The sequence below is a fragment of the Calidris pugnax genome, unplaced genomic scaffold, assembly GCF_001431845.1.
Source record: "Calidris pugnax isolate Ruff unplaced genomic scaffold, ASM143184v1 scaffold70, whole genome shotgun sequence".
NCBI lineage: Eukaryota > Metazoa > Chordata > Aves > Charadriiformes > Scolopacidae > Calidris > Calidris pugnax.
In genome coordinates this window covers 6,490,531-6,514,928 of record NW_015090862.1, presented here as the reverse complement: position 1 = coordinate 6,514,928, position 24,398 = coordinate 6,490,531, and the positions used below count along the sequence as shown (strand labels likewise).

At 39.6% G+C, this 24,398-nt stretch overlaps 2 protein-coding genes across 7 annotated transcripts in view; one reads left to right on the top strand and one right to left on the bottom strand.

Moving 5' to 3' along the window:
- Nucleotides 1-14,810, bottom strand: part of RAB27A (RAB27A, member RAS oncogene family) — a 35,239-nt gene extending 20,429 nt beyond the window's left edge. For 4 of the 6 annotated variants that reach the window (XM_014944341.1, XM_014944346.1, XM_014944344.1 and 1 more), the window contains exons 1-3: nt 13,750-14,810; nt 13,094-13,244; nt 2,170-2,287 (exon numbers count right to left, since the gene is read on the bottom strand). The gene's annotated coding sequence lies outside the window, so the exon portion shown is untranslated. The remainder of the gene's footprint in view (nt 1-2,169; nt 2,288-13,093; nt 13,245-13,749) is intronic. The other 2 variants (XM_014944348.1, XM_014944347.1) reach the window with 1 other exon arrangement.
- Nucleotides 14,811-15,687: 877 nt separating this feature from the next.
- The window catches only part of PIGB (phosphatidylinositol glycan anchor biosynthesis class B), a 9,377-nt gene continuing 666 nt past the window's right edge, over nt 15,688-24,398 (top strand). The window contains exons 1-11 of the mRNA XM_014944339.1: nt 15,688-15,920; nt 16,008-16,143; nt 16,400-16,517; nt 17,136-17,240; nt 17,379-17,509; nt 18,065-18,205; nt 18,609-18,660; nt 19,075-19,286; nt 20,519-20,583; nt 22,869-23,079; nt 23,835-24,015. Coding sequence (XP_014799825.1) covers nt 15,809-15,920; nt 16,008-16,143; nt 16,400-16,517; nt 17,136-17,240; nt 17,379-17,509; nt 18,065-18,205; nt 18,609-18,660; nt 19,075-19,286; nt 20,519-20,583; nt 22,869-23,079; nt 23,835-24,015 — 1,464 coding nt within the window. The 5' untranslated portion in view covers nt 15,688-15,808. The remainder of the gene's footprint in view (nt 15,921-16,007; nt 16,144-16,399; nt 16,518-17,135; nt 17,241-17,378; nt 17,510-18,064; nt 18,206-18,608; nt 18,661-19,074; nt 19,287-20,518; nt 20,584-22,868; nt 23,080-23,834; nt 24,016-24,398) is intronic.

Here is a 24,398-nt window from a genome sequence, read left to right as displayed (position 1 = left end):
ACCAAGATCCCAGTTCTGCTTCTGTTTATACCAACAGTTGCATCATAAAGCATCAAACTGTATTTTTGTAAAGAAAATTCAAAGCAGGAGTTACATTATTTCCTGGTTATGAAGTCAAACATTTTAGACCAAGTAAGTTACTCTTAACACTTTTTCCTTGAAAAGTTATTTCTAATTCCCTTTGACCAGAGCTTATTTCCCTCATTCCACTAGGATATGGTCCAGGTCTTTCCATTAACTGCTTTTAAGATTCTTTTTAGTTCATTCTTTACATTTTGTATAGTTTCAGAATGTTTCTTGGTCTTCTTTTTTTCATTTCTTTTTTTAAGGCAAAAAAAACCCCAAAACAATTTCTCTTTGATGCCATTCCTAGTGACATGTTTAAAGAATTCCAACTGAATTAGATTACTAGTTTGTCTTTACCAGGCTTAATTATGAAGGGTGTTTTGTTTAATATAGAGTTGTAAACAAAAGACATGCTGGAAAAAAGCAAGTATACCAAAACCCACTAGGTGTATGGTGAAGGTAAGACGGGCAGGGCAGCACACTATACTAGAATATTTTCTTTTATATTTTGCTCTATACAACAGAATCCCAACATTATCAAAATTTAATCCTCAAATAACTTAGGCTATTAGAAATCACTACCCTAAAATGCTCTAGAAATTGTTTCTGTAACACATACCCAAAATGCACACGTAATGTGGTAATAGAGAAGCATTATATAATAGTAAATTACAATGAAGTAACTATGACATGATGGATATGACTATCCATCCAGTGTAGCACAGAAAAAAATAAATAAATTACTAAGTCAAGGATCAATGTTGCCAAAAATTCTTCCTTCCAGTTAGTTTATGTTTTTTCATACACTGAGCGTGTCTATAAGGAAACAGCAAGAAAACATATTTATTTAAATACATTTATGAATTTGTAACTTCTTTCTCATAGACACAAGTCAAAGGGTGATGGTCAAAGGGTGATGATCAGGACTAGAAAAAATCATCTTAAAATACTCTATGCTAGACATCAATTAAAACCCTGGGAAAGCCTTGTGACCTTCCCGCAGAACTGGAAGAGAATACTGTTTTCTGTTCTCTGAATTCCTACTTGGTTGTTTACAGTTTACAAAAACTGGAGTTTTGGTCCATGATTAGAAAAACGCTGGCAAAAACATGGGCTAGAAAGGATGCCCGATTACAGATTCATGCTTGGGGTGGCAAGGAATGACCTAGTCAGATGGGAATATACATTTTGAGTTTCTTCCAGAGAAATTACAAAACACAGTAATAACATCCCATCCTCATATTGCCTTTACCATAATTAATTTTAAAACTGAAACCATTACTATATGATTAAACAAGGAATGTGAACTAGATGAGCTCTCAGGGTTCCTTGCAGTCCAATTTCTACTGCCAATTAAAAATAACAGACTGTGTAATGCACCATTTTTATTCCTTTTATCATCAATACATTTAGTACACATGAGAACAAACATCTTGGTGTGCAACTCAGTTAAAAACACCACCATTCTAAAGGAATGTTTTGTTAAGTAAAATTCATCTTTGTATGTTAGTGAGAACACAGGAATAAAGAGGGGGGGGAATTTCAAGCAGTAAAATATTTAAAAATACTGCGTTACTTTGTTCTGTGTTATAAAATGTTATTGTTACTATCAGAGGTCTAATTCCACTTTCTAACTGTAGAATAAGTTTGACTTTACACAAAAAGAAATGTATGACTTGGGACTAGAAAGGGCATCTTATGGTTATTGAATCCAGACACCGGACACTGCAGTCCTTTGTTTTAATCTTATTGATAAACTTACCCAGGTCTGTCTTTAAATCTGACCAATGTCTTTGCGAAAAGCATTGACCAAAGACATACCAAAAAGCTGCAATTTTGTCATTTAAACCCAAGCCTATGTTTTACATAAGCCAGTATACTTCCCAGTTTTAAGTTTACTTTCTCCTCTAGAACATGAGGATGCAGCAATGCTGACCTGTCTCTCAAAATCAAAATATTTCAGGCAGTTTGTCAAAAGTACAGCAACATTGTTTCAAAGCTCTTAACAGAGGAACACTTGGCACACAACAACTGTCAGCTCAAGGAAAGCAATGTAATAAATCTTATAAAATTAAATAAAAAAAGAGAAAAGTGTTTACATACCTATACTTAACAGCTGCAAATTGATCTGTGGTTTTCCAAGGGTACTTCAGTGACAAGTTTCCTGACACAGTTCAGATCTCCTGAATACCATAGTCATGCAAAAAGAGCTGTTTCTCATCTACAGGTAGTATCAGCAGAGAAAGAAAATAAAAACAAATATAGTGTAGTTCAGAATAATAGCTCTAAAATTCGCACTGACATGCAAAGCTGCCAGCCCCACATAACCGCCCTACCCACCTAATTACATTCAGCTGCTTGTCATGTGGTCTCACTGAGCGATCAACTGATCTCTTTTCCTCCTTTTAAAACTAAGCAGTAGTTAACCAGATCTCCCTAACCTGGTAACAAACATTGAGCCTTTGCATAAACTACTGACCCTCTTCCTTGTCATAGGGAGAGGAAGTTGCAGTCTGTTTCATTAAAATAAAAAAAAATAAAAATACAGCAAACATGGTAATCTACTATAATAAAACACACAGAGCACCAAAAGCTCCTAAAACCTAATGGAGAATTTCAGTTTTGAGCCTGGTTTAATTTTATGCCTTTACGGATGGCAGAAAATGTTACTGATCACAAAATTGGCACAGACATCAGAGTGAGACCATGTGAGGAGCTGAAGGATTTGGGAGGGCAGTGGCAGTAGTACTACAGGGCTTTGTGGCCTCCACGTGCAGCCCCTTTTGCTGAACCACTTTTGATGGCAACAAGCTCCAACAAAAGACCAGAGTTAAGCTGTTGCCAGAGACTTTCTAAACCGCTGCAGCTAAAAGTGCAAGCCCCTGCCCAATCCTAAGAGACACATGCAGGCATTTTAAACATTTCACTGATTTCATGTAAACCAACTCTTCCTCAACAACGAGTCTGTTCATCAGGGCCTGTTAACACAGGTACCCAACAGGCAAGACCCCTGTGCCCAGCCAGGTTCCAGCACTGGTGCCTGCACCAAGGCATTCCCTGGACAGAGGTCCCTGCGCTGGGTCCAAGGGATGACAGAGGAACTGCGCAGCTATTTGCAGTCACCACGAGGCTTTGTCCCCTCTCACAAGCGCCCCTGACATTACAGATGCTAACAGCAGAGGACTGAAAGGTATGGACAGCCTGAGTTTTGCACTTGACATGTAAGATTTCGCAGATGTGAGCTTTTACAGAAGACAGGTTGCCTTGCATAACCCTTTCTTGTCTCAGTTTCTTTCCTCACATTATTTCAAGAGCAGAGAAGAAAGAAAGGAAATTAAGATGGTTTCTAAGACTACTCTACTGTCTTATAATTTAAGTGCTGCAGACACAGACAGCCTGCTACAACGTTTAACGTGTCCTTAATCCATTTTTCTATTAATAATGATGACAACTCCACAAGCTCCTTATTTCAGTGCTCAACTATGTCGCCTTCTCTTCTGCAAATAAAGGCAATTTTTACTGCCCTTTCCCCAGTGAACATCTATGTTCTGTTATACAGAGCTGGCAAACAACTGTCTGTGGTGGAACAATTTTTCATGCCCTGCCTTAGCTTTTTCCCAGTTTTAACTTAAACTCCATTTCTTTGACATTTTGTTACAGGTTATAATTTTTAAAAATCTACCCATTCTTAGCTCATTCTAATCGTCTATAAATTCCACCAGTTTCAGAAGAATATAGAAGTTCCTTTTTTGCTCCCATGTGCAATAAAAAAATTTTGGTTCAATTTTCAGCAACGCGAACATTTTTAATCTTTAACTGCTTCCCTGATCGATACCAGCATAATTACTTACTGTGAAGAAATATTCAGACCACAAACACCCAAGAATTTCTGGTAACTGTGCAGCGTGCAGAAGGAGGAACAGGATAAGAAGTGTTGACAGACAAAGCAACAACCCTTCTGCCATGTTGCAAACAGCCCTGAGTGATGGCTACACACACTGAACTCAAACTGCCTGTCTGGAAGTCTCAACCAGCAATGTAAATGGAGTTCAAACTCTTACACGTCGTAAGATTTTTGCCATCTTTAAGGGGAAAACAATTCATAAATAATTCCCAGACTTAAGCTTTTCATTTCAGGATGAAACAAGGCTGCTTAACTTTCCTCTTACCAAGTTGGTGTGAGGAATGCCAATTAATTTTCCCTTCCCCCTTCCAGGAAAGGGTTTTATTTGAAACAATAAGACTTTGCTAGAAAGGTACAGCTGAAATAAAGCTTATTTTCTGAGGGTGAAGTTATGTTGATTTCAAACTGCAGAGTTAGTACCGAAACAGAGGGCCTCAGTTTACAAACTGGGAGGACATCAATGTTTGGTTACTTAAAGTCTCTATTTTTAAACAAACACATTTGCAGCACCTCAGCAAACGCTGCAGAAACAGCTGAGCCAAGCCTACTGTGGTGGCAGGAAATGCACGCAAACGGTACGGCAGCAGATGGAACAGGAACCACTGCAGCCAGCCCAAGGTATGCCCTTCGCTCCCTGCTACCCGAATCCTAGGGGCTTGTAAGAGCTTGGACATTTTCTAAGTTTATGGAGGGGATCAACATTACACCAGTAAAGTTCTGAAACTGTGAAATGTAGTTTTGAAACTACAGCTCTACAAAAGAATGGCCACCTATTTGTTTATTAAATCTTCTCACTGTTTTTATGAGCAAGTTTTATGAACCGGTTGTATGAACATGACCTGAATGCATGGAATTTATGGCCCTCTTGTAAAATCGATCTATCCTATACAGCCTAAGAATTTAGGAGGAAATTTGGGTAGAGTCAAACACAGTGCACAGTGTGGAACATTCTTCATCACAAGCATCAGAATATTTGCCTTCATACATTCTATGCTCTTGAGAAAAGCTGCAAGCGTCCAACCTGCCCTGTAGCAGGTGTTTTGCCTAGAAGAAAATGCTGGATTGTTACAGTTCTTGCTGGAATTAAGATATCTGGCACAAGGAAGAAATCAGGGAAGAGGAGGATCTAGCACCAGTCCATTTCAGATAATGCTACTGAACAACTCATCTGTGTTTTCAAAGCCAAAAGCTGTGCCCGACACCACTGTTAGTAACTGACTCCACTCCCCCCATGCCCCAATTACCCAGTTCTGTTGGAGGTCTCTTCTTTAGCACCCTGACCAGTTAATGGCTTTTTCCAACACACACTAAAAGCTCACCGTGCCCTTACCAACAGCTGTAATTTTTACATATGCATTCAACAGATGACCTGCAAGTCTATAGAACGAAAACCAACCAGCAGACTGCCAAGTGTTATTTCTTAGTGTTCATAAATCCTACCTGTGCCGCAAATCCTCTACTGGGAATCAAAGAGGAAACTTTAAAAAATGCAAGATGGGGAAAAGCAGCCACTGGGACACACTGCCTATGAACTGATTTGCATATACGCGGGCAAACTTCAGGAAGAGTCAGAGGATGTAATATACAGCAACTATTTCATAGTGACAGAAATACCCTACAAAACACAAAAAGAAGTGAGAAAAAACTAAATAGGCAAAGTATGAACACATTAATTGGTATGGGCGGACTCTTCTAGAACAGAATTATAGTTGTTTCCTTGGGATAAAGTCAGCTTCTCACAAAAAGACATTCAGGGAAAAATTAGAGGACAGATGAGATATGCTGCAAAGGAAAACTGACCAGCTGTCAGGTAAATGAGCTTGCTACTTAATGTCACAGCAGCCCATAAATGCAGTAACATGCCAATGCCTCAAAACAGAACTAAAAAAACCTGAAAGGAGAAGACAAAATCATTTATATTGATTTTTTTCTGCTTTCCTTTCATCAATATCCTTCCAAGAAAAAAAGAAAGAAAAGTCAACCCACACTTGGAAGATCAGCTTTCACACCAGAAATGTAATAGCTGAACTTTGCCAGCATCAAATCATGAAATACCCCTCCAGTGATTAAAATGAAAGTAGGTCAGGCAGGCTTTCCTGCTACCCAAAAGGCACATGTGCTAAATATTTAGTAACACTCAAATTTAAAGTAAAACTTTCATGTTTTGTTCTTTCAACTATAAGCTCAACTAGAGCCTAGGCAATTTCTAGTAATGGTGACAGAGCTTTCTTTTAGCATTGTAAGAAATAAAGGTCAGTAGTGTTTTACACAGCAAAGAGCTTCTTAAAAATAGTTCCCTCCAAGACAGGCTCTAGATTACTAACTTCCAAGAGTTACCAGGATCTCTTCAAGAATTAGAAAAAAGTTAATACTAAAATAATCAACAAATTAAAAGCATCAATTTTGGTTTCATGGAACATCATACTGCCAAATAAAGGAATCCTTCCCAGTAATTGGGCACTCAACATCAGCATTTTGACAAACTTTATATCAAACTCTGTCATCTTTTTCACAGGAAAAACATCAAAGATTATTTCCTGAAAAAAAATTTGCTTATATTTGAAGAACCTGTTAGTATCTCAGAAAAGACTAGTAAAACTATCCCAAACAAGTTGATCTAAATGATTTGTCAATTTTGTTGAACTACAAGTTTACTGCCTCCACATCAATTTCTATTAATGTCAGTGTAGGCACAGTTTATCCTGAAGCAAACCCAAGAGTGTAGGTGCTTGCTCCAGATCTGAATGAAAAAAAAAAAAAAAAAAAAAATTCCTAAACCAGGTTCTCTCTCTCTTATTAGACTCCTGAAATATTAGAGAGAAAGTAATAGGAAAAAAATACATTGTCCATGCACAAGGTGTTAAGACACCAAGAAATGGTGAATAAAAAGTTCTGTATGGCAATAAAATGTATTAGTGTAAGAACAAACATGATTGTTCGTTTTGACTGAAATGAACAAATTTGATCCTTTTGCATGTAGGAAAAGATACTTTGGCAACATTCACACTATTCAAATTACATCTTCTGTACTCAAAAGAGGAATATTTAACCTAAGCATGCATTAATTACTCAACATGCTACAGCTCTTCTGTGAGACTTATGTTGGTTCCATGTTTTGTAAAACTTATGAAGTGGGTGCCTGACTGCACGAAAAGAGCATCGAGAACAGTAATGCCTGCGGACAGAAGTGTCCCTGTGTTTTGGTAAGAAGCTGTAAATACATGCTAATAATCTGACGTCTCTGTCTGAAAAGTTACAAATCTCATTTTAGATCGATGATCTTTATCTACATATTAAAAGGGTTGATAACTAAGTATATTTTTTTAATTAAAAAGTGTAGTTGCTTTACAGGAAGCTGTTGTAGGTAACCTGTGCTACAGCTTCCTTAGAACAGATTTTCAGTGGTTTACAATTGTGTAATACTAATACAGTTTTGAAAGTTACTTTCATATTTTTATTCATGCTTAAGCTTAATCGACATGCATTTGTTCCTTGCACGACCTGATCCAGTATTTCATTGCCAAGTAAAAAACACCACTTTTTAAAACTGACCTCAGGAGAGTTCCAATTTGGACACAGCTGGGCTTTCTTTCCGGCACAATAAGACCCCATTCACATCTTTTGTAAATTTATTTAACAGGACAAGTGGTCCTTCGTTCTCCCCGTAAACTGACAACAGTGTCTTTTCCACTTGAGATTTGCTCTCAGTAGGAAAAACTGAAAGGGCAGTTACTTGCATTATTTGACAAATAGAGAAGTATGCCTCTTCTGAGCTACAGCAAAGTATTCCTTTTGTCCTATATTATTGTTTGATTTTCCATGCAATGAAGCATATGAAACCTAACTAAACACCTGTGATGCCTATTTTTCTCCTCTACCATTTCTTAAATCATGAACATCATTAACATTAGAGCTCCTTCATTTCCCCATTTATTCAGTAACTCCCCAAGTTAAGTATGACTAACCTGACTGGTTGATCTTGTGCAAGAGGAATGAGTGGGCTTGTAAGGGTGGTGGTTCTGGGGGACGTTACCAAAGTCGATCTTTCAGTTCCATTGACCCTATTCCACTCCCTGTGTAACTCCCAATTACAAAAAAAATGTTACTGCTCCCATTCTTCATGATCCCTCAGGACACTAGGCTGAAGAAAAATTCCCTAAGGCTCAACACATCACACTGGAGATTGCAAATGCAATAAGGACGTCTTGTAGCAAAGCTCCAAATTTGCAATGCAAAAAACAAAGCTGAAATGAGGACATGTCTCTGAGCCTGGTTTCCTAAGGAAATAAAGCTGATTAGGGAGAGGGGCAGAGACACTGAATTTCTCTCATTTCTGCCTTCTCCCTCAACATTTGAATCCATCGATCAGTTTTAGCACTCCTTCACAGAGGGGAAGAAGCCACAAAGATATGAAGTCCCTATACACTTTGTGAAAAATCGGCAGTGGGATAAAGGAAAGAGTCAGATGCATGTTTCGACTGAAAGCCAACACTTACAGTTTTTCAGCTTTAAAAAGGGCACCCACTAGCTGGCCAAACTGCTCCAGACCATCCACAGCACACACTGCCATCATTATCATTCAATTTTGCATTTACTTTCAATTTGGATTTAAAGGTATTTTCTATTTGAAAGCAAATTAAATTAAAGCACATCTGTTATTTAAAATAAAAAGTTAATAGAATAAAAACTGGTTGAGTTTCACAGTATTAGCAGCTCAAGTGTTGGGGGGTTTTGTCTTTAGTTTTGGTTTTATACCTATTAGAAACCATGATTCTAACTTTTGCAGCATATTGTTTTCACAGGTCTTCCAAAGCCTGCTCTTCAGCTTCTGTTGACACACAGCAGGATCTCAGCCCACGTCCTGTGCATATCCAAACTGACAATTCTAGAAAACTATCAAATAAAGATTTATAGTCACCTCTTCTACTTCACAGCTAAAGAGCATTAAAAAAAATACCACTTCAACAATTCCAACGTAGGGCTACTTTTATCCGAACTAAAATCATGAGAGTTTTGCTATCAAATTCAGACACTACTGTCTTTAAACTTGGATGACACCATCTCTGTACAGATGTGTTTATCCTGACACCATTCTAATGCAAGAAAGAATATGGAAAAATTAAGTATAGCCAGACAGTCCATGCCCCAGCAGAAAGAGCTGTCAAGCTGAATCATTGTTAGAGGAGAAAGTCAGTGGAGCATGTGCTGTTACGTGCACAGGATCTTAAAGTGCTGGATGAGAAACACTCTGTTGCAAACAGATAATACTAGCAGGGCTAGAACCTAACTTGATACCTTGTATTTTGGGTCACAGCCAGTCATGCATAAAGTTTTGTTTGGAACCAAAAAAGCGTGGGGAGGGGAATTATGATTAACATTTGCAATTAAATAAAAACACAAACAACCAAACACAAAAACCCCATCCTACTTTTTGCTATAATCTACATTCTAAATGTTAGCTAGGCTTCAAAGTAGACTGGGAAAGCACCACCCACTGGCAATAACTATAACAGCAATTCATCTCATGCAAACCTCACATAAAACACTTTCACAGCACAAGCAACTCCTAGGACTGCTAGCTTTGAGTGATATCCTGAAGTTCTCAAAATGCATCACACTCCATGTTAGTCATGTAATTATCTGCAGGGATTTCCAGGAGGAACATAACTCATTAACTACAGAACCTACACTCAGCAACTGCATTATAAAAACATAAAACATTATACTTGCAAGACTGGCAGAGACATACAAGAACGCCAGAAAGCTTGTAATTTTTTATCATTAAAATGAATCAACTTTTCTTTTCCTCCTACCTAACATACATGCTTTATTAGTCCTTATCACTAATAAACGCCTTCAGTCCAGTCCAAATACTCCCATTCCCCAGGGATGTTACTGCACAGAACTCTTTTCTTCCTTTTCAGTTCATAGAGCAACAAGAACGAAATGAAATATCCAACAGTTATGAAAATAATGAGATAGGCCCTGAGAGTGAAATTTGGTTAACTTTAGAGAGCGCATGCTGTTCCCTTTCATGGTTGTATAGCAGCTACCATGACAGCACTGCTGTTTTGAAGTGTTTAATTAGAAATGGGAAGATGCCTTTAAAATAGTATTTCTGCAAGAGAACCTTCATCACCTTCTCGTGACATATGCTGCCTCATGGGTTAATATTCTTAACAAAAGTACTGCAAAGATCATGTTTCAATTGTTTTCAATTATTATTTTGTATTCTGCTGTTTCTAATTCAAACCTAAAAGAGGCTTACATACCTGAAAGCTCACCTATCCTTTCCAACAATGTAAGTTGGTCTAATAAAAGGTATTACTTCTACCATGGAGCTCACCTTACCTGAAAGGAAAAAACCCAAATCTTGACTAATACTTAACTATTTTTCTATTTATTCCTTTATCCTTTTATCACCTTTTCAACTGACAGCTGTACACGCAAACAGTATGATGGCCAGTTGCAAAACTGCAATCATAAACTCTGAAGTTAATCTGGAATCAGCTACTTCATTTGTGTAGCAGTTGTCCTATATCCATCCGTGTTTTATTTGCATATAAAATATTTCAGCGAGGTATACTCCTTACAGTCCTTTCATTCACATAACTCTTTTACTCAAAGAATTCACTGCAGAAGTAGAGTGATTTTCAAAATACTATTTGCAAGTGCCCACAAATTTAACTTTTAATTTAAAAACACTGCTGATGTATCAACCAACTCCTTTTTCCATTGCAAACCATAAATTTCTAGAAAAGCTGTACTCCTCCTGCTAAGTTTGTATCTTCATTGCTGATTCCTGCCCCTTTCCTATCTTACTACCAGTCTTCACACTGTCTTCCAGAAATGCCTTTTTCTAATATGGTGTAGTCTTAACCATTTCTTATCAGTAAAAGAATCAGACAGAGAGAAAGGGAACAGCTATAGGAAATGCATTTGCAAACTCAGGAAAATAGCACTGCATTGGTTATGTTTTGATATTGTCTTCAGAGCCATAAAAGCAAGGACATTTGCTTTTTTACCCCCCTGCAGTAGTTTAAAATACTGAAGAACTTGTCAGGTCAGCTCCAAAGTGCTGGCCAGTATGTGAAAAGGATTCAAACACCTGGTACTATGCAAAACTGCTATAGACGTACCAGAGTATTTTCAACCCCTTGAAGCCACAGCAACATCACAGGAAAAAATTGTGCTGGTTATATGCCATATTTTAATCTATATGCCATAATTTAATCTTCAAAGCTTACTAGACTGGAAAATAAATCACAGACATTGAGACTACTGATTACAATAACCAAAAGTAAATTCTGTTGTATTATGTATGAAAACAAAACAATATAAAGATGTTCCAGGAAAGAAATTAGGGGCTAGGACTTCTCATTCACTATGGTTTTAACTTCACTGGGGATAAAAGGGTATGATCTCAGCTGATTTAATGTGGTTCAAGTTAGTCCTGCCTCCCAACAGCAATGCAGTTTTCAGACTAAGAAGACCAAAAAAGAAATGAGGAAAAAAAAAATATCCTCATAACCAGATGCTATTCCCCAAAGAAGAGTGGTTGGGAATATATTTGTATGAATAGAAAGGAAAAAAAAGTGTTTCTGCTGTTTGTCTTTTTAGATAAGCATTTCTTAAACTATGCTGTACTTGAACAACTTTTCAGCCATGTTTGAAGTCAGTTCTGTAAACATGATTGTATCTCCAGCATGAGTGGTATCTGCAAGAGAAGAGGAGCAAAAGCAAGTCCTTGAGCACTTGACATGCCCAGCCCAGCAAATGCTTAGTTATTACTATGTAAGTAACCCTTTGAAATTACTGAAGAACAAACTTAACTATCTGCAGGATCAGATCACATGTGCAGTGGAGTACAATAACATAACTTTAATACAGAAGAGAGTATTTGATGATTAACTATTTAAATCACAAGTTTAATACATTTTAAATGCACCTTGTTATAATTATATACTAAGACACTAATGGCAAAAAGGAGTTGTCATTCCTTATATTCCATCTCTAGTGCCAGTTTTGCCTGTTTCTAAATTAATTCCTTACTAGCCCTCTGCTGACTACGACAGACTGTTCTTAGTAATGGTGTTGATCTGCAAGTCCAGGGTTATGCTGAAAACCAACAGAGTAATCAATGGTCATTATGCCAGCACAACAGATACCTGGCAGTAACAGAACAACCAGGAATCTACAGAAGACACAAGTACTACTGCTCATAATACTTGTTTCTGTAAGTGCCAAAAGCTAGTTAAAAATTCTTTTATCTCACCAATCTTCTCTTTGAAAGAAAAGGAAATGTGTAGTCAAGTGATAAAATAACGTGTTCCCATGTTTAACGATAGTGATGAAAACAAAACTACAATCTGTTTTTAGATATCTGGTTGCAGATGAGAAATTTTATTAACTGGAAAAATACAATAGTGTAAGATGTAGCACATTCCCCCCACCCAGAACTCCTTTGTGCAAGAGATTAAGTAGACATAAAATTAGAACCCTGAACTAGAAACACAGGAACATGCTGTTCTTTTTTTCCATCTTTTTAACCATGCTTTTAAGACACCCATTTAACATCACAAATGCTATTCCAACAGTTACATACCAACATTTGAAATGCATATTTTATTATATGCTTTTCCCTGGCTGGAAAATAATTGCAGCAGTCACAGGAGTAGTATAAATCTATGAAAAGAAACAAGGGCTGAGAAGACAAGTCTAGGTAAGAATAAGCTTCCAAGAAAAAGCAGGCAGAATAGGTACTAGAAACTTATTAGTGCCACTATTGCATTTTATGTGTGGAAATCAATAAACACCTTGTAGAGTGTCAATAAAAACTGTAAGCATAGAGAAACATCACCTTGCCAATAAAACCTTGCAGAACTCCTAACTTCAAACATGCAAATATGCTATCCTGATTAAAAACTCATAAGCACTAATCATTAGGGAAAGTGTTTGAGGAGTCATAGGATCAGAGAGCTCAAAATACACCTGATGCATCTCTAAGGAGAGAGAAAAACTAAAGCTGGGTGTTTCAGACAGTTCTAGGCATGTCCTTTAAACTTTGCTAGCACCATAAAAAAATACCACTTATAGATTAATATAATTGATCTAGTTACTTACAGAGCTAGAAAAACCAAGACGTTTTTCTGATGGATTTAGCTTTCTTGAGATCCAAGATCATCAAAGCATTAGTTTAGCCCAAGCCCAAGCACTGCGAATCAGGTTGAAGAGACCTCCAGAACCCTCTCAACAAGCAGACTGTGAGAGAAACCTGCAGCGTTCAGAAAGAAGTGACAGATATATTGATACTCAAATACATGATTTAAATTCTGGCTAAACAGATAAAACGCACTTACATTGCTCCCTCAACAATTTACCATTTTTACAGGCTTTTTTTTTTTTTTAAATAAAATCAGACACACAATCCACTTTTCTGTTTTACAAAAGAAATGCCTGCCTTGAGCTGTGAGAAACTTGCAGGTCCCCACAGCTGCTGCATGGGAAGGCCTGAGAGGGGTTATTTGTGTGCTCGTGTTCACAGCAGCAGTGTCAGAAGAGGTGCCAGTAGCCTGTGACACTGCCCCGCTCTGCAGTACAGGGAAACCACCTTTTCCTGCCAGTTCCCTGCCCGAACCGCTCGTCCTGAGATAATTTATTAACTCCTTTCGCAGCGGGGGGGTCGTTCTGAAGCCCTTCCGTGCCCCCAACCGCCCCGTCGGGGGATGCCAGGAGGGCGAAAGTCCCTCACCCCCCACCCCGGCTCGCCGCCCTCCTACCTGCTCGCCTCCCCCGGCCACCGGGGCTCCCGCAGCACCGCGTCCCTCCGCACCTGCCCTTTTTTGGGCTGCAAGCGTGCCTTTTCCGTCAAGGCAACATCACTTCCCGTAAGGGCCGAGGTAGGGGCGGGAACGGCGCTGCCTCCTGCCACTCGCTGGGCTCACGGTAACCAGGGCGGTTTTAATCAAGGAGGCTGGCTCTCCTGCCGCCCTCCTCCCCGCTCTTCCGACACACCACACGCCTTTTTAATAAAAATTCATGAGAGGCAAAACAGGTTTTGAAGAGAAAACCCGTGGTGCCAGGTAACGTGATTTCAGTGAGGCGCCTCTGCCGCCTGCCGGCTACCTCCCTCACGGGAGGAAAGCACTTCGTGCTCTCTCAGAAATAGTCTCCAAATTTCAGCAAGCTCAGTTGCACCAATTACCCCTTCTGTCTGCATCAGTCCTGACATCCTCCTTTTTGAGACTTTTCAAAATCAACTGCCACCTTTACGGGCAAACTTCCAGCAATTATGCTTACAAACGTGCCTGCTACAGTTATGCCTTTTTAAAATAGGCTTTTCATAGTCTTGTAAACACAGGAAGCTGCTGGAGTTCCCACAGCAGTTCTGTTTGCTCTCATCACTGACCTGTGGTGTTTCCAAGTGCCCAAACTAGATTTATCATACACGCGCCTGCATTCCCCGTCCAGGTTCTACTGCTGTCCTCTCCTCAGCTCCTGCGAGGTCTGCCCACTGCCTCCAGCCAGTATCACATAGTATCACATCCAGGGAAAGGATTTCTTCCCTCGTGATGTCCAAACAAGATTCTGTGTTAAAACTAAAATCTGAAAGAAGTCCCTCTCAAGATCTGCAGGTTTTAGCTTCCTTTTAGATTTACTGAAGTCTTGAAGTATCTACTGCTGAAGTTTCCCTGAGTCTCAGATGCTGTTCTCTTTTGTCAGCTATTGAAAGATTAATGCTGTCCCGCTGAGCTACATGCTGAAGCGCTTCTCCAAGTTCAAGCTGGCTTTGAGGCAACCTTATCTATTCAATAGCTGCTCCAGCCTCTTTCTGTCAGGGATGAAAGACGTGTATGTGCGTGTGTGGCCCATGGGTGTATGTTTATACGTACAGGTACAAGCCAAGGGCACCAAGCTGGGTGCAGTTCCCTCCTCAGCCATCAGTACAACTGCACTCCCCAACAGAACTGAAGTATTAAGAACTGAAACCGTGAGAAGTCGATAAAAACAATATTTATCGCTTGGAGGATCAGATCAGAGGCAATCAAAAAAACCCAACCCATACAGTGTAACCGTACAACAGCGCCTTTCTTTTTCCAGTTCCCCGGGGGTTAAACTTAGACGTGAGAACAACCACTTTAAACGTTCAGGATTTGATACAAATGTCACCATTCACGTCCCGACAGGTCGGTACCGAACACACGTCTGCAGGTACACCTTCAGCTGGCGGGTTGCTTCAGAGCGGGCCTGGTCTGCCCAGGAGGCAGGCGACGAACTCTCCCACTCGCTGAGAGGCTCGGGCGCCATTTTCTCTGCGGGGGGCGCGGAGGTCCGGGCTGCCAGGCGGTACCGGGGAACGGCGCAGCTCACACGATTCGCTTAGGGCCTCTTCTCCGGCGCGGCGTCCGCCGGCGGCCCCGCTGTGCCCTCGGGGGGCTGCGGCGGCGGCTGGAAGACGGGCCGGTAGATGTAGAGCCCACTGGCCACACCGAGCGCCACGGCCAACACCACCTGAGGCAGCGGCAGGCGCCCCAACATGGCGGCAGGCGGCGCTGCTGCACCCGCGGGCACGAGCGTCAGGCGCCGCGGGCACGAGCGTCAGGCGCCGCGGGCACGAGCGTCAGGCGCCGCGGCCGCTCCTCAGCGGCGCCTTCGCTCCCCGCCGGGGAGAGGGGAGAAGGGACGGGGGACAGAAAGCCCGGAGCTCTCCGCACCGGGAGCGCTTCGCGGCACGGCCCCGGCCACCCCTCACCTGAAGGACGGGAAACCACCGAGCGGAGACCTCCCGTTCGCTAGAGCGACCGGAAGGAAGTGCCGGCGGTGTCCCCGCCCCCGCGGATGGAGGCGGCCGGCGGGCTGCTGGCGCGGGTCCGGGCGCGGAGGCCGGCGGCGGTGCGGCTCCGCAAGCGGCGGTCGGTGCTGTACAGCGACCCCGGACAGCGGGGCGCCGGTAAGCGGGGAGAGGTGGGGTGGGGCGGGGCAGGGCGGCGGCCCTCGGAGGGGCCCTGGACGGACTGCCTTCCCTTCCCTCCCGCAGGGGGCGCCGGCGGGCCGGCCGCGCTGCTGGCGCTGACGGTGGGGCTGCGGACGCTCAATTGCTTCCTCGTCCAGACCAGCTTCGTGCCGGACGAGTACTGGCAGTCGCTGGAGGTGGCGCATCGCATGGCCTTCAGATATCCTTCCCTCGGCCCTCACGGCCGAGGCTTGCGGCGGGCCCGGGAGAGGGAACACGGCACCGCTTCGTACCGGCGCCACCGGGGGTCGCGGTCAGGGGCGGGGGGAGCGTTCCGCGGCGGTACGGCACTGGCCTGGCCAGTCACAGAAATACCCCCCCCGGCTTTTGGCCGCAAGGGTAAATGTCTAAGAGTAACAGGACTCGAATGAAACGTCCCGTTTGGGTTGTTCATGATCGATCCTTAATATTAGTAATTATGGCTACCTGACTTGGGAATGGGCAAGCGGCTTAAGGGGCTACTCGTACCCGCTCATCTTTGCGAGCATCTACAAAGCTCTGCAGCTGCTGGCTAAGGATGACGTCCAGCTGCTGGTGAGTATAATCAAAAGAACGCATCTGCTTCTTACACTGAATTTAAATACAATGCTTTTAAATGGAATTTATCATTGTCTGGGTAAAATACAAAGGCTTGAACCTGGCAATTAGAGATGTATGAGCTCGGGGACCTCTGAAGTGTTTCACACTGGTGCAGAACTCGATGGATCTCCCATCACAGTACTGATGCCTGTGACTGTGGAGGACTTCTCTTGGCCTCCGTCAGTCTCGAGTTTCATACTGATATTGTTTGACACTAAGTCATAAACCCTCAGTGGTTCAGTTTTCCAAAGTGTTTAATAATGTATATTTGTACTAAACTCAGTAACAGCAGCCCCTTTTGACTGCTATTGGAGATGAATGGCAAAGAATCCCACTTTCAATTTCTGAATAATTTCAGTTGAACTTCAGAGTTTCTTTGTTTAGGCAGAAATATCAGTCCTAGCAAAGGACCTTATTATTTGTATTACAAAAATCATTAAACAAGCTAAAGAATATTCACTAACTCACTTACTATTTTCGTGTCTGACCAGTCATCCACTAAATCAGTAGTTCTCTCATTGAACTTGGAATTTAGCAGGTTTGTTGCAAGTGACATTTTCTCTGCTTATCCAGATATGGGTCCCTAGACTTGCACAGGCCGTGCTGGCAGCTTTTGCTGATGTGAAGCTTTACTCATTAGTGCGACACCTTGAAAATGCAGAAACAGCAAAGTGTGTGGTGAGTGTCAGCCTTTAAAAAAATTCTATGCACAGTAATGATAGTAAGTCACACCTTGAAGAATTATCACCATTTAAAACTACAGAATTTGTTTTAACATTTCTCCTTTTGCATCCTGTTTTTCATAATTATTTTCAGTACTTCTGCCAGCTGTGTTCCTGGTTTACATGGTATTCCTGTACCAGAACTCTAACAAACACCATGGAAACTCTTCTTACCATTTTTGCTCTTTCCTACTATCCGATAAAAGGTTCCAAGATGGGGAGCAGGTGAGAAACTTTGTACTAACAGTACTGATAATTTTTGGCTTGGGATAACACCAATCTACTGATACTGTTTAAAATACTAACTTCTCCCTTAAGATACAGGGAATCAAACCCCCTCATTCATGTAGTAAGAGCTGCAGATCTTGGACGGAACAGCACTGTGGTATTTCCTTTAAAATGTATCTCCAGTTCCCTTGCGCAAAGTATCACTTTATGGGAAACTTTAATTTAAACTTTAAAGGACTGGAGTTTGTGGTAATGAGAAAAGATAACAAAAGCTTGTTTGGGTTTATATATGGGTGAACTTGTAGTCACAACTTTTTTTACTGGCTATCTATTTTAAAGCAAATATGTGCTTCTAGTTAGCAACCCCATTGCTAAGAAAAGCAATTACATATTTGGCAACTTTCCAGTGAGAGGATCAAAGCTATCCACAGTATGAAAAAACTTTTTATCAGAGATATGACAGTATTTAAATTGTTGAAATGTCACTGTCTGCAAAAGAATAGATCAAACCTTTTGATAAACTTCCATTTTTCTTATGTTCCCTCATTTCAGTTGCAAATATTTAACTCTGATAGCACTTGCAATTGTTATTCGTCCCACCGCTGTTATCCCATGGATACCTTTGCTCTTCAGTCATTTTTTGCAAGAACAAAGGAAAGCAGACCTTATCCTACACAACTGCATTCCAGTTGGGTAAGTTCTTTCTGAATTTAACTATGAATGTGCGTAGCTCAATCTTAAGATGGCAGACAACCCAGAAAAGCTGACTTGATGTAAAAAACAAGCAAAAAATAAAGTCCTTTTACAAAAGTTTAAAGAAGGGGCGTGCTTCCTTTAAATTAATGTATATGCTGCAGAAAAGCACTAGGAAAGGATGAGACATGAACAGCATTCCAGCTTAATCTGGGATTGTGCCAAGGAGACCAGGTGATGATAACTGGCCACTGTAAAATGGCTAAGAGTATGGATAATATCAATAAAAAAATAAATCAAGAATAACTATTCAGGGAGTTTTGACAGCTATTTGAAGAAGCGTAGAATCTGATACAGAAGTAATTCAGGCAATATTGGCGCAACCAACTTTCCATTTTTGCAGATTGGTCACAGTAGGAACTTCTTTAATTATTGACCGTGTGTTTTTTGGAAAGGTAAGTTGCTTTAAACTTAACTTTAAAAGGTTGATTTTTAGCATTTTAATATGGACAGATATTTCTAATTTCTGTCTAGTTCTGTGACTGTGTCTGGCCTACGATCTCTTAACTAAATTCTCAGCCACAAATTCTTAAACACTGACTTTGTGGTTGTTTTCAATGACAGACTGTTACTTAAAATCAGTATGCTTAGCTCTCAATCAGTAGTTATCAACAAACCACAAAACTTACAGACTTCTGTTTAATTGCTCAATATAGGAAATCTGTGATGACTTAGTAGAAAAAAGTAAGTATGAATGAAGATGCTGTATCATTTAAGGCCAATCATGACTCTGTAATTCACTCTAGCTGTTGGTTTTCACTTTGAATTTGTTTTTAACTTTTTCTTCCTCCCTACCCTAAATTTCCCAGTGGGTACTTGTTCAGCTGAACTTCTTGAAATTCAACGTACTGCAGAATTTGGGAACATTTTATGGATCTCATCCTTGGCACTGGTACTTCACTCAGGGACTACCAGTCATCTTGGGTACCCATCTCCCTTTCTTTATTCATGGCTGTGTGGTGGCACCAAAAAGGTATCGCATCTTTCTAGTGACAGTGATTTGGACAGTGTTGGTATACAGGTAATTTCTCCTAAGTATAACTACTATCTTTCACTGATGGTGTTGTTTTTAAAGGTCATATCCTTTCTAGAACAAAAAAGCATAGTATTCAAGTTAAGTGATAGAAAACTTTAAGCTATTCAAATACAGTCAATTACACAATAGTTTCTAGAATTTTATGTAATACTTCTTGAATCGTTACCAAACATGTATTTTTAGAATTGATTAGACCCTTAACGAATAAAATAATTCAGCATGAAATTCAATGGAAAATGAACAAACTCCAAACACTCAATCACCTAACATGTTTAAGCAACAACAGAACTAGTTAGAAAACCATATTTACTGGATGCCCGTTAATGAAAATACTATTTCATTTGGTTCTTCAATACATCCACAGTAAGACGAGAGGTTCTTAGGCCTCTAAGACTTACTCCACTCACAAGTCTACACATAGCTCTTAATATTTATCGTAGGACTGTATGTCTGATTTTAAGTTGAGAAGTAGAAGTCTGATTTTAAGTTGAGATGGTAAGCTGTTTCTAAAGCATCAGAATTAACTGTAAATTAAACAGAAGACACTTTCAGGCAAGAAAAGATACAGCAAATTAATAAGTATGAAGTAATAAATGGCATTGGACTACAGTAGTAATAAAACACATCAAAACAGTAGTGAGTCCACAAATGCCATCTCTTCTTTCAGTCAAACTGAAAACTGGATGTAGCTCTACTGGTTTTAGGACTTTTTTGTCTCCCTTAGTCTTGTAATTCCCATGAATTGCTTGATTCCCATGAAACAAGCCTCACAGTAATCCCCCAAAAAGACCCAAAAGTTGGCATGGAAAATTGTGTACAGTTGTACTAGCAAAGGTGAATGTTACTTTGTTAGATACAAACATGTACTTGAATCTTAGCTTAACATCTTTTTTATTGCTATTATAACAGAAAGCAAATTGGTGAAGTACTACCTAAGTGATTTTTAGTAGTCATAGAATCAGACCACTTAATTGGTATAGTAGCCAGGTACTTTTATTAGTGATTGGCTTAAACTGACCAAATAATCTTAATTTGCATGTACTCATTATATTTATAAAGTGAGATTTTGCATTTTTACTCTAAAATACTTAATGCCAAAAGCTTTCTAGTACATGCATGTGCTTTTCTTCCAGCCCTCCATGCTCTCAAACATACTTTGTCAACAGAACTGATGCATTTAACTTTCTCGCTGTAGTATTCTGTCTGTTTTATTGCAGCACACTGAGCCATAAAGAGTTCAGGTTCATCTATCCAGTACTACCATTTTGCATGGTTTTTTGTGGTAAGCATCAATTTCAAATGCCTTGCAACCTTCCCTGTATATAATTTTTACCTAAAGAAAGACTGTTAATAGCCAATGTAGATATTTGACAAAGGATTCTTAACACTAACCTAACTTTTTCTCACAGCTAGGGGAAAGAAAGAAAAAAAAGCCCAGCAAATTAGAGAAGCACATATGGAAAATCCTTAGTGTAGGTAAAAGTACTTCCTGCAAAACAATATGAAAATTGCCTCAGTGACTCCTAATTTTTAGCAATGCAACCCTTACAGTGAATTTTGTTCCTTGGCTCCTTTGTAGTATATTTCCACCTGCTTCTCTCAAACATGCCTGACAAATGCCTTTGAGTATGCAACAAAAAAACCCTGAAGTATTCAAAGCCTAAAATTATCCTTTTGTAGGTTCACGTGTGTTTGTTAGCATATGATGCTGCTAGTTTTCTGTCTGCACTTGACCAACCACGAGCTGGAGGTTACTTCCCACAGAAGTTTTAGATCAGTTGACGTGATAACTTTATCCTTTTCTAAGGTGAATTTGTTAGAACAGGAATAAGGTCCCTAAACTAACGTGGTTAGCTTAAAAATTAAAGAGAATCCATCCACAATTTAAACCAGATAGCATATTGCTTTTGATAACTTAAGTATCAGAAAAATCTTACGCAGAAACTTTTAAAGTATTCATTCATCTTTTTTTCCCTGTTTTGTGGGGTATTGTTGTTGTTTTTTTCTTTTAAACACAGAAAAGAGCCCAATAAGGAAGAACTTTATATTTTACAAATCTAGGTATTAACTCCACTAGTGTATCTACAGGAAAAGTAAAACGGCGTAAAGTCTAGTATGCTGAAAAGTTACAAACAAAAGAATAAAACTTCTGGAACGTGAAGCTGTATAGCTTTAGTTTAAATGCAAGTTCAAAACAGACAAATCAACAGAAATTGGGATTTTCTTTGACCTATTTTGCTGATCTAAAGAAGAGTAGGAATCTCAATAATTTTGCTCTCTGCTAAGATCAAATATGTAGTATGTCTTGGCTTAGTTTAGTAGCACATTTAAGTTGAACCAGTTCTACCTCACAAGCAGAAAAATTCCAAACAGACCACTATTTTTTGTTACGATCCCTCTAAACATTCATGTCTATAACGGAATGAGCCCATCTGAATTTATCAAGAGCTAATTATCATGTTTGGATACTTCAGTAAAAAGAATTAACAAAAGTTATTTCTCAGAACTCAGTGGTTACAAAGTTGTCTTTAAAGTGCTCAAAATACTATAAATAAAAAAAGAAAAAACCACATGAATTTCAAAGTTATTTCCAAGCACACTTAAAGGTAAACTAAGAGTGTCTCACAAAAGCAGTAAAAAAAAATATGCCTATAATAGAATGTTTCCACTCATGTTTAAACCACACTAATTAGTGGACTTTTTCATCTGAGATAAAGATATGCAATTTGTCAGAACAGACTAACTGAAGACTAATGTAACTTACTTGTTACTCACTTCTGAAACAGGCCTATTCTGACTTGTTTCTTGTCAGTCAGGAAAGGTGGTCACAGAACTAGGCTGCATAAAATATTTTAATCTCCTAATACGGAGAAGCACGTGACTTAATATGGGTTTCCAGACTGGTTGCAACGTGAAGCTGTCTTCTGTGCCAGGTTCATCTAAGTTGTGGTTGTGAGAAGCAGGTTTATACAGCTATTTCCACCAGTAGAAATGCCTCTTTCTATTCTTAGCTCCTTCAGGAAGGGCAGGGATGGGAAAAGATGGAGGAGTAAGCTTTTCCAAGGATAGCAGCTCAAAAATGACTAACAATAAGAGAATGCTGTAGCTTTCAGCATGTTGGAGAAAAAGAATACCACAGCCATACCACAGCACACGTAGTTACCATTTATTCTGGCTCTACTTGGACATGCGTAAATCAGAACACATCAGTAAGTCGCCACATATCATTCATCCAAACTACTGAATGGGCTATTTTTCTCTCACAAGAGATTAAAATCAAGCTCTAAAGAGACAAAGCACTGGCTTTGAAATCAAACTTCTGTACTTCAAAAGACAGGTATGGGCTTAACATCTATTGCTAAATCCAAGAGTTACTAAGGGCAAAGTCTAACCTTTGAATTTCCATTTAAAGAGTAAAGACTGAAAGAACGTTTTATTAAAATACCTCAAAGCAATATTGTTATCAACCAAGTAGTGGTTTTCCACTAAGTTATGTTACTTTCAAAAATACTATGTGGAACAGTTAGTATTTGTTTATCTCCAAAACTTACTCAAATGTTTCTCTAGGATATTCTTTGAAACACCTGAAAGCATGGAAGAAATCTGCAGCAACTTTCCTGCTTTTATCAAATGTAGTCCCAGCCCTGTACACAGGCTTGATTCACCAGCGAGGCTCCCTTGATGTTATGAGTCACGTACAGCAACTCTGTAGTAACTCTTACCAGTCACAAGCACACGTCTTCTTCATGATGCCATGCCACTCTACTCCATTTTACAGGTATTAAAATAGTTAACAGTGTATTACATTAAAATCCATACACTTAAGCAGAAATTCTTTTTTTTTCCTAAGCTTCATAAATCGAGATGGATAGATGGATACAGGAAGAGTTTTGATTTTTCACACAGTTAATACAGAATGAATAGGGGAAATAAGCCAAATGGTTATACCACAGAATAAAAATCAGCATCTAAGCTTTATTCAGTTTTTGTAAAATAGCTTTGTATGAGGATATGCAGTAAGTCTTATGACTTTTGAAAAGTAATTCATGCTGCCTCATTGTGGTAACTTTTCTAGCAAAACTAAAGCCTAATTGTTACAGTCAAAATGTCTCAATTTTACCTTTACTTCTGCCGCTAGAGAGTAAAGACATGTAATTGCAACATACAATGCCTGAAGTCACTGTTCCAAAAAGTTTGCAATAGATCCTGGTAAGTAAACAAAACGTTAAAGCAGATATAAACAGTGAAGCTGATATGGAAAAGTACCTTTTTAATAAACTGATGTTATGCAGATGGTGTTTTTATTAAGATAAATCTGCTTTCTGTGAACTGCTAACAACATAGTCACAGCAGTCTGGAGCCGAATCCACTTTCGCTTTCATATGAAGTACAGAAGGGAAGAAAATACAACTGGGGGAAAAAAGTAATTATTCAATCTTGGTTTTATCTGAGGTATCTTTAAGTGATGAGTCATTTCAAATCTTAGATATTGGTCAATTTATCCTGAAGTGTTTGTTTTGTTTTTCTCCCTAGTCATGTTCACTGTCCTCTAAAAATGAGATTCCTTCAGTGTCCCCCAGACCTAACCGGAAATCAGAGCTATATTGATGAAGCAGATGTATTTTACTCTAACCCACTTGGCTGGCTTAATAAGGAGTTTTACAATGATACGTTATTACCCAGTCATTTGATCTTCTTCAGTGTGCTAGAACAGGTATGGTAACTGCAAGATGAAACAAACTGGTTTGAGGCCAAGTTACAGTTAAGATTTTTGAAATTTTTTGTCAACAACTTTTTTAAATGCAGCGTAAATGAAAATTGAACCTTCTGGTCCATAACACAGTACAGATACTGTTGCATTGATATACACTTAACTCTCACGTATGCCCTCTCCTCTGTGCAAATTCTACATGCCATAAAGTAATGTTTTATGAATTCTCCTCACATCATATTTAAATGTGCGGTCTGTGCCTAGGACCATGCACCTGTTAACAACGACAAGCAAAAATGCCTGCAGCCAGAGTACCTTTTCCCCCCAATTCTTCTATGAAGTCCAGGTACTCAAACAACAGTCTCCGGTGAATATCCACTCCAGAC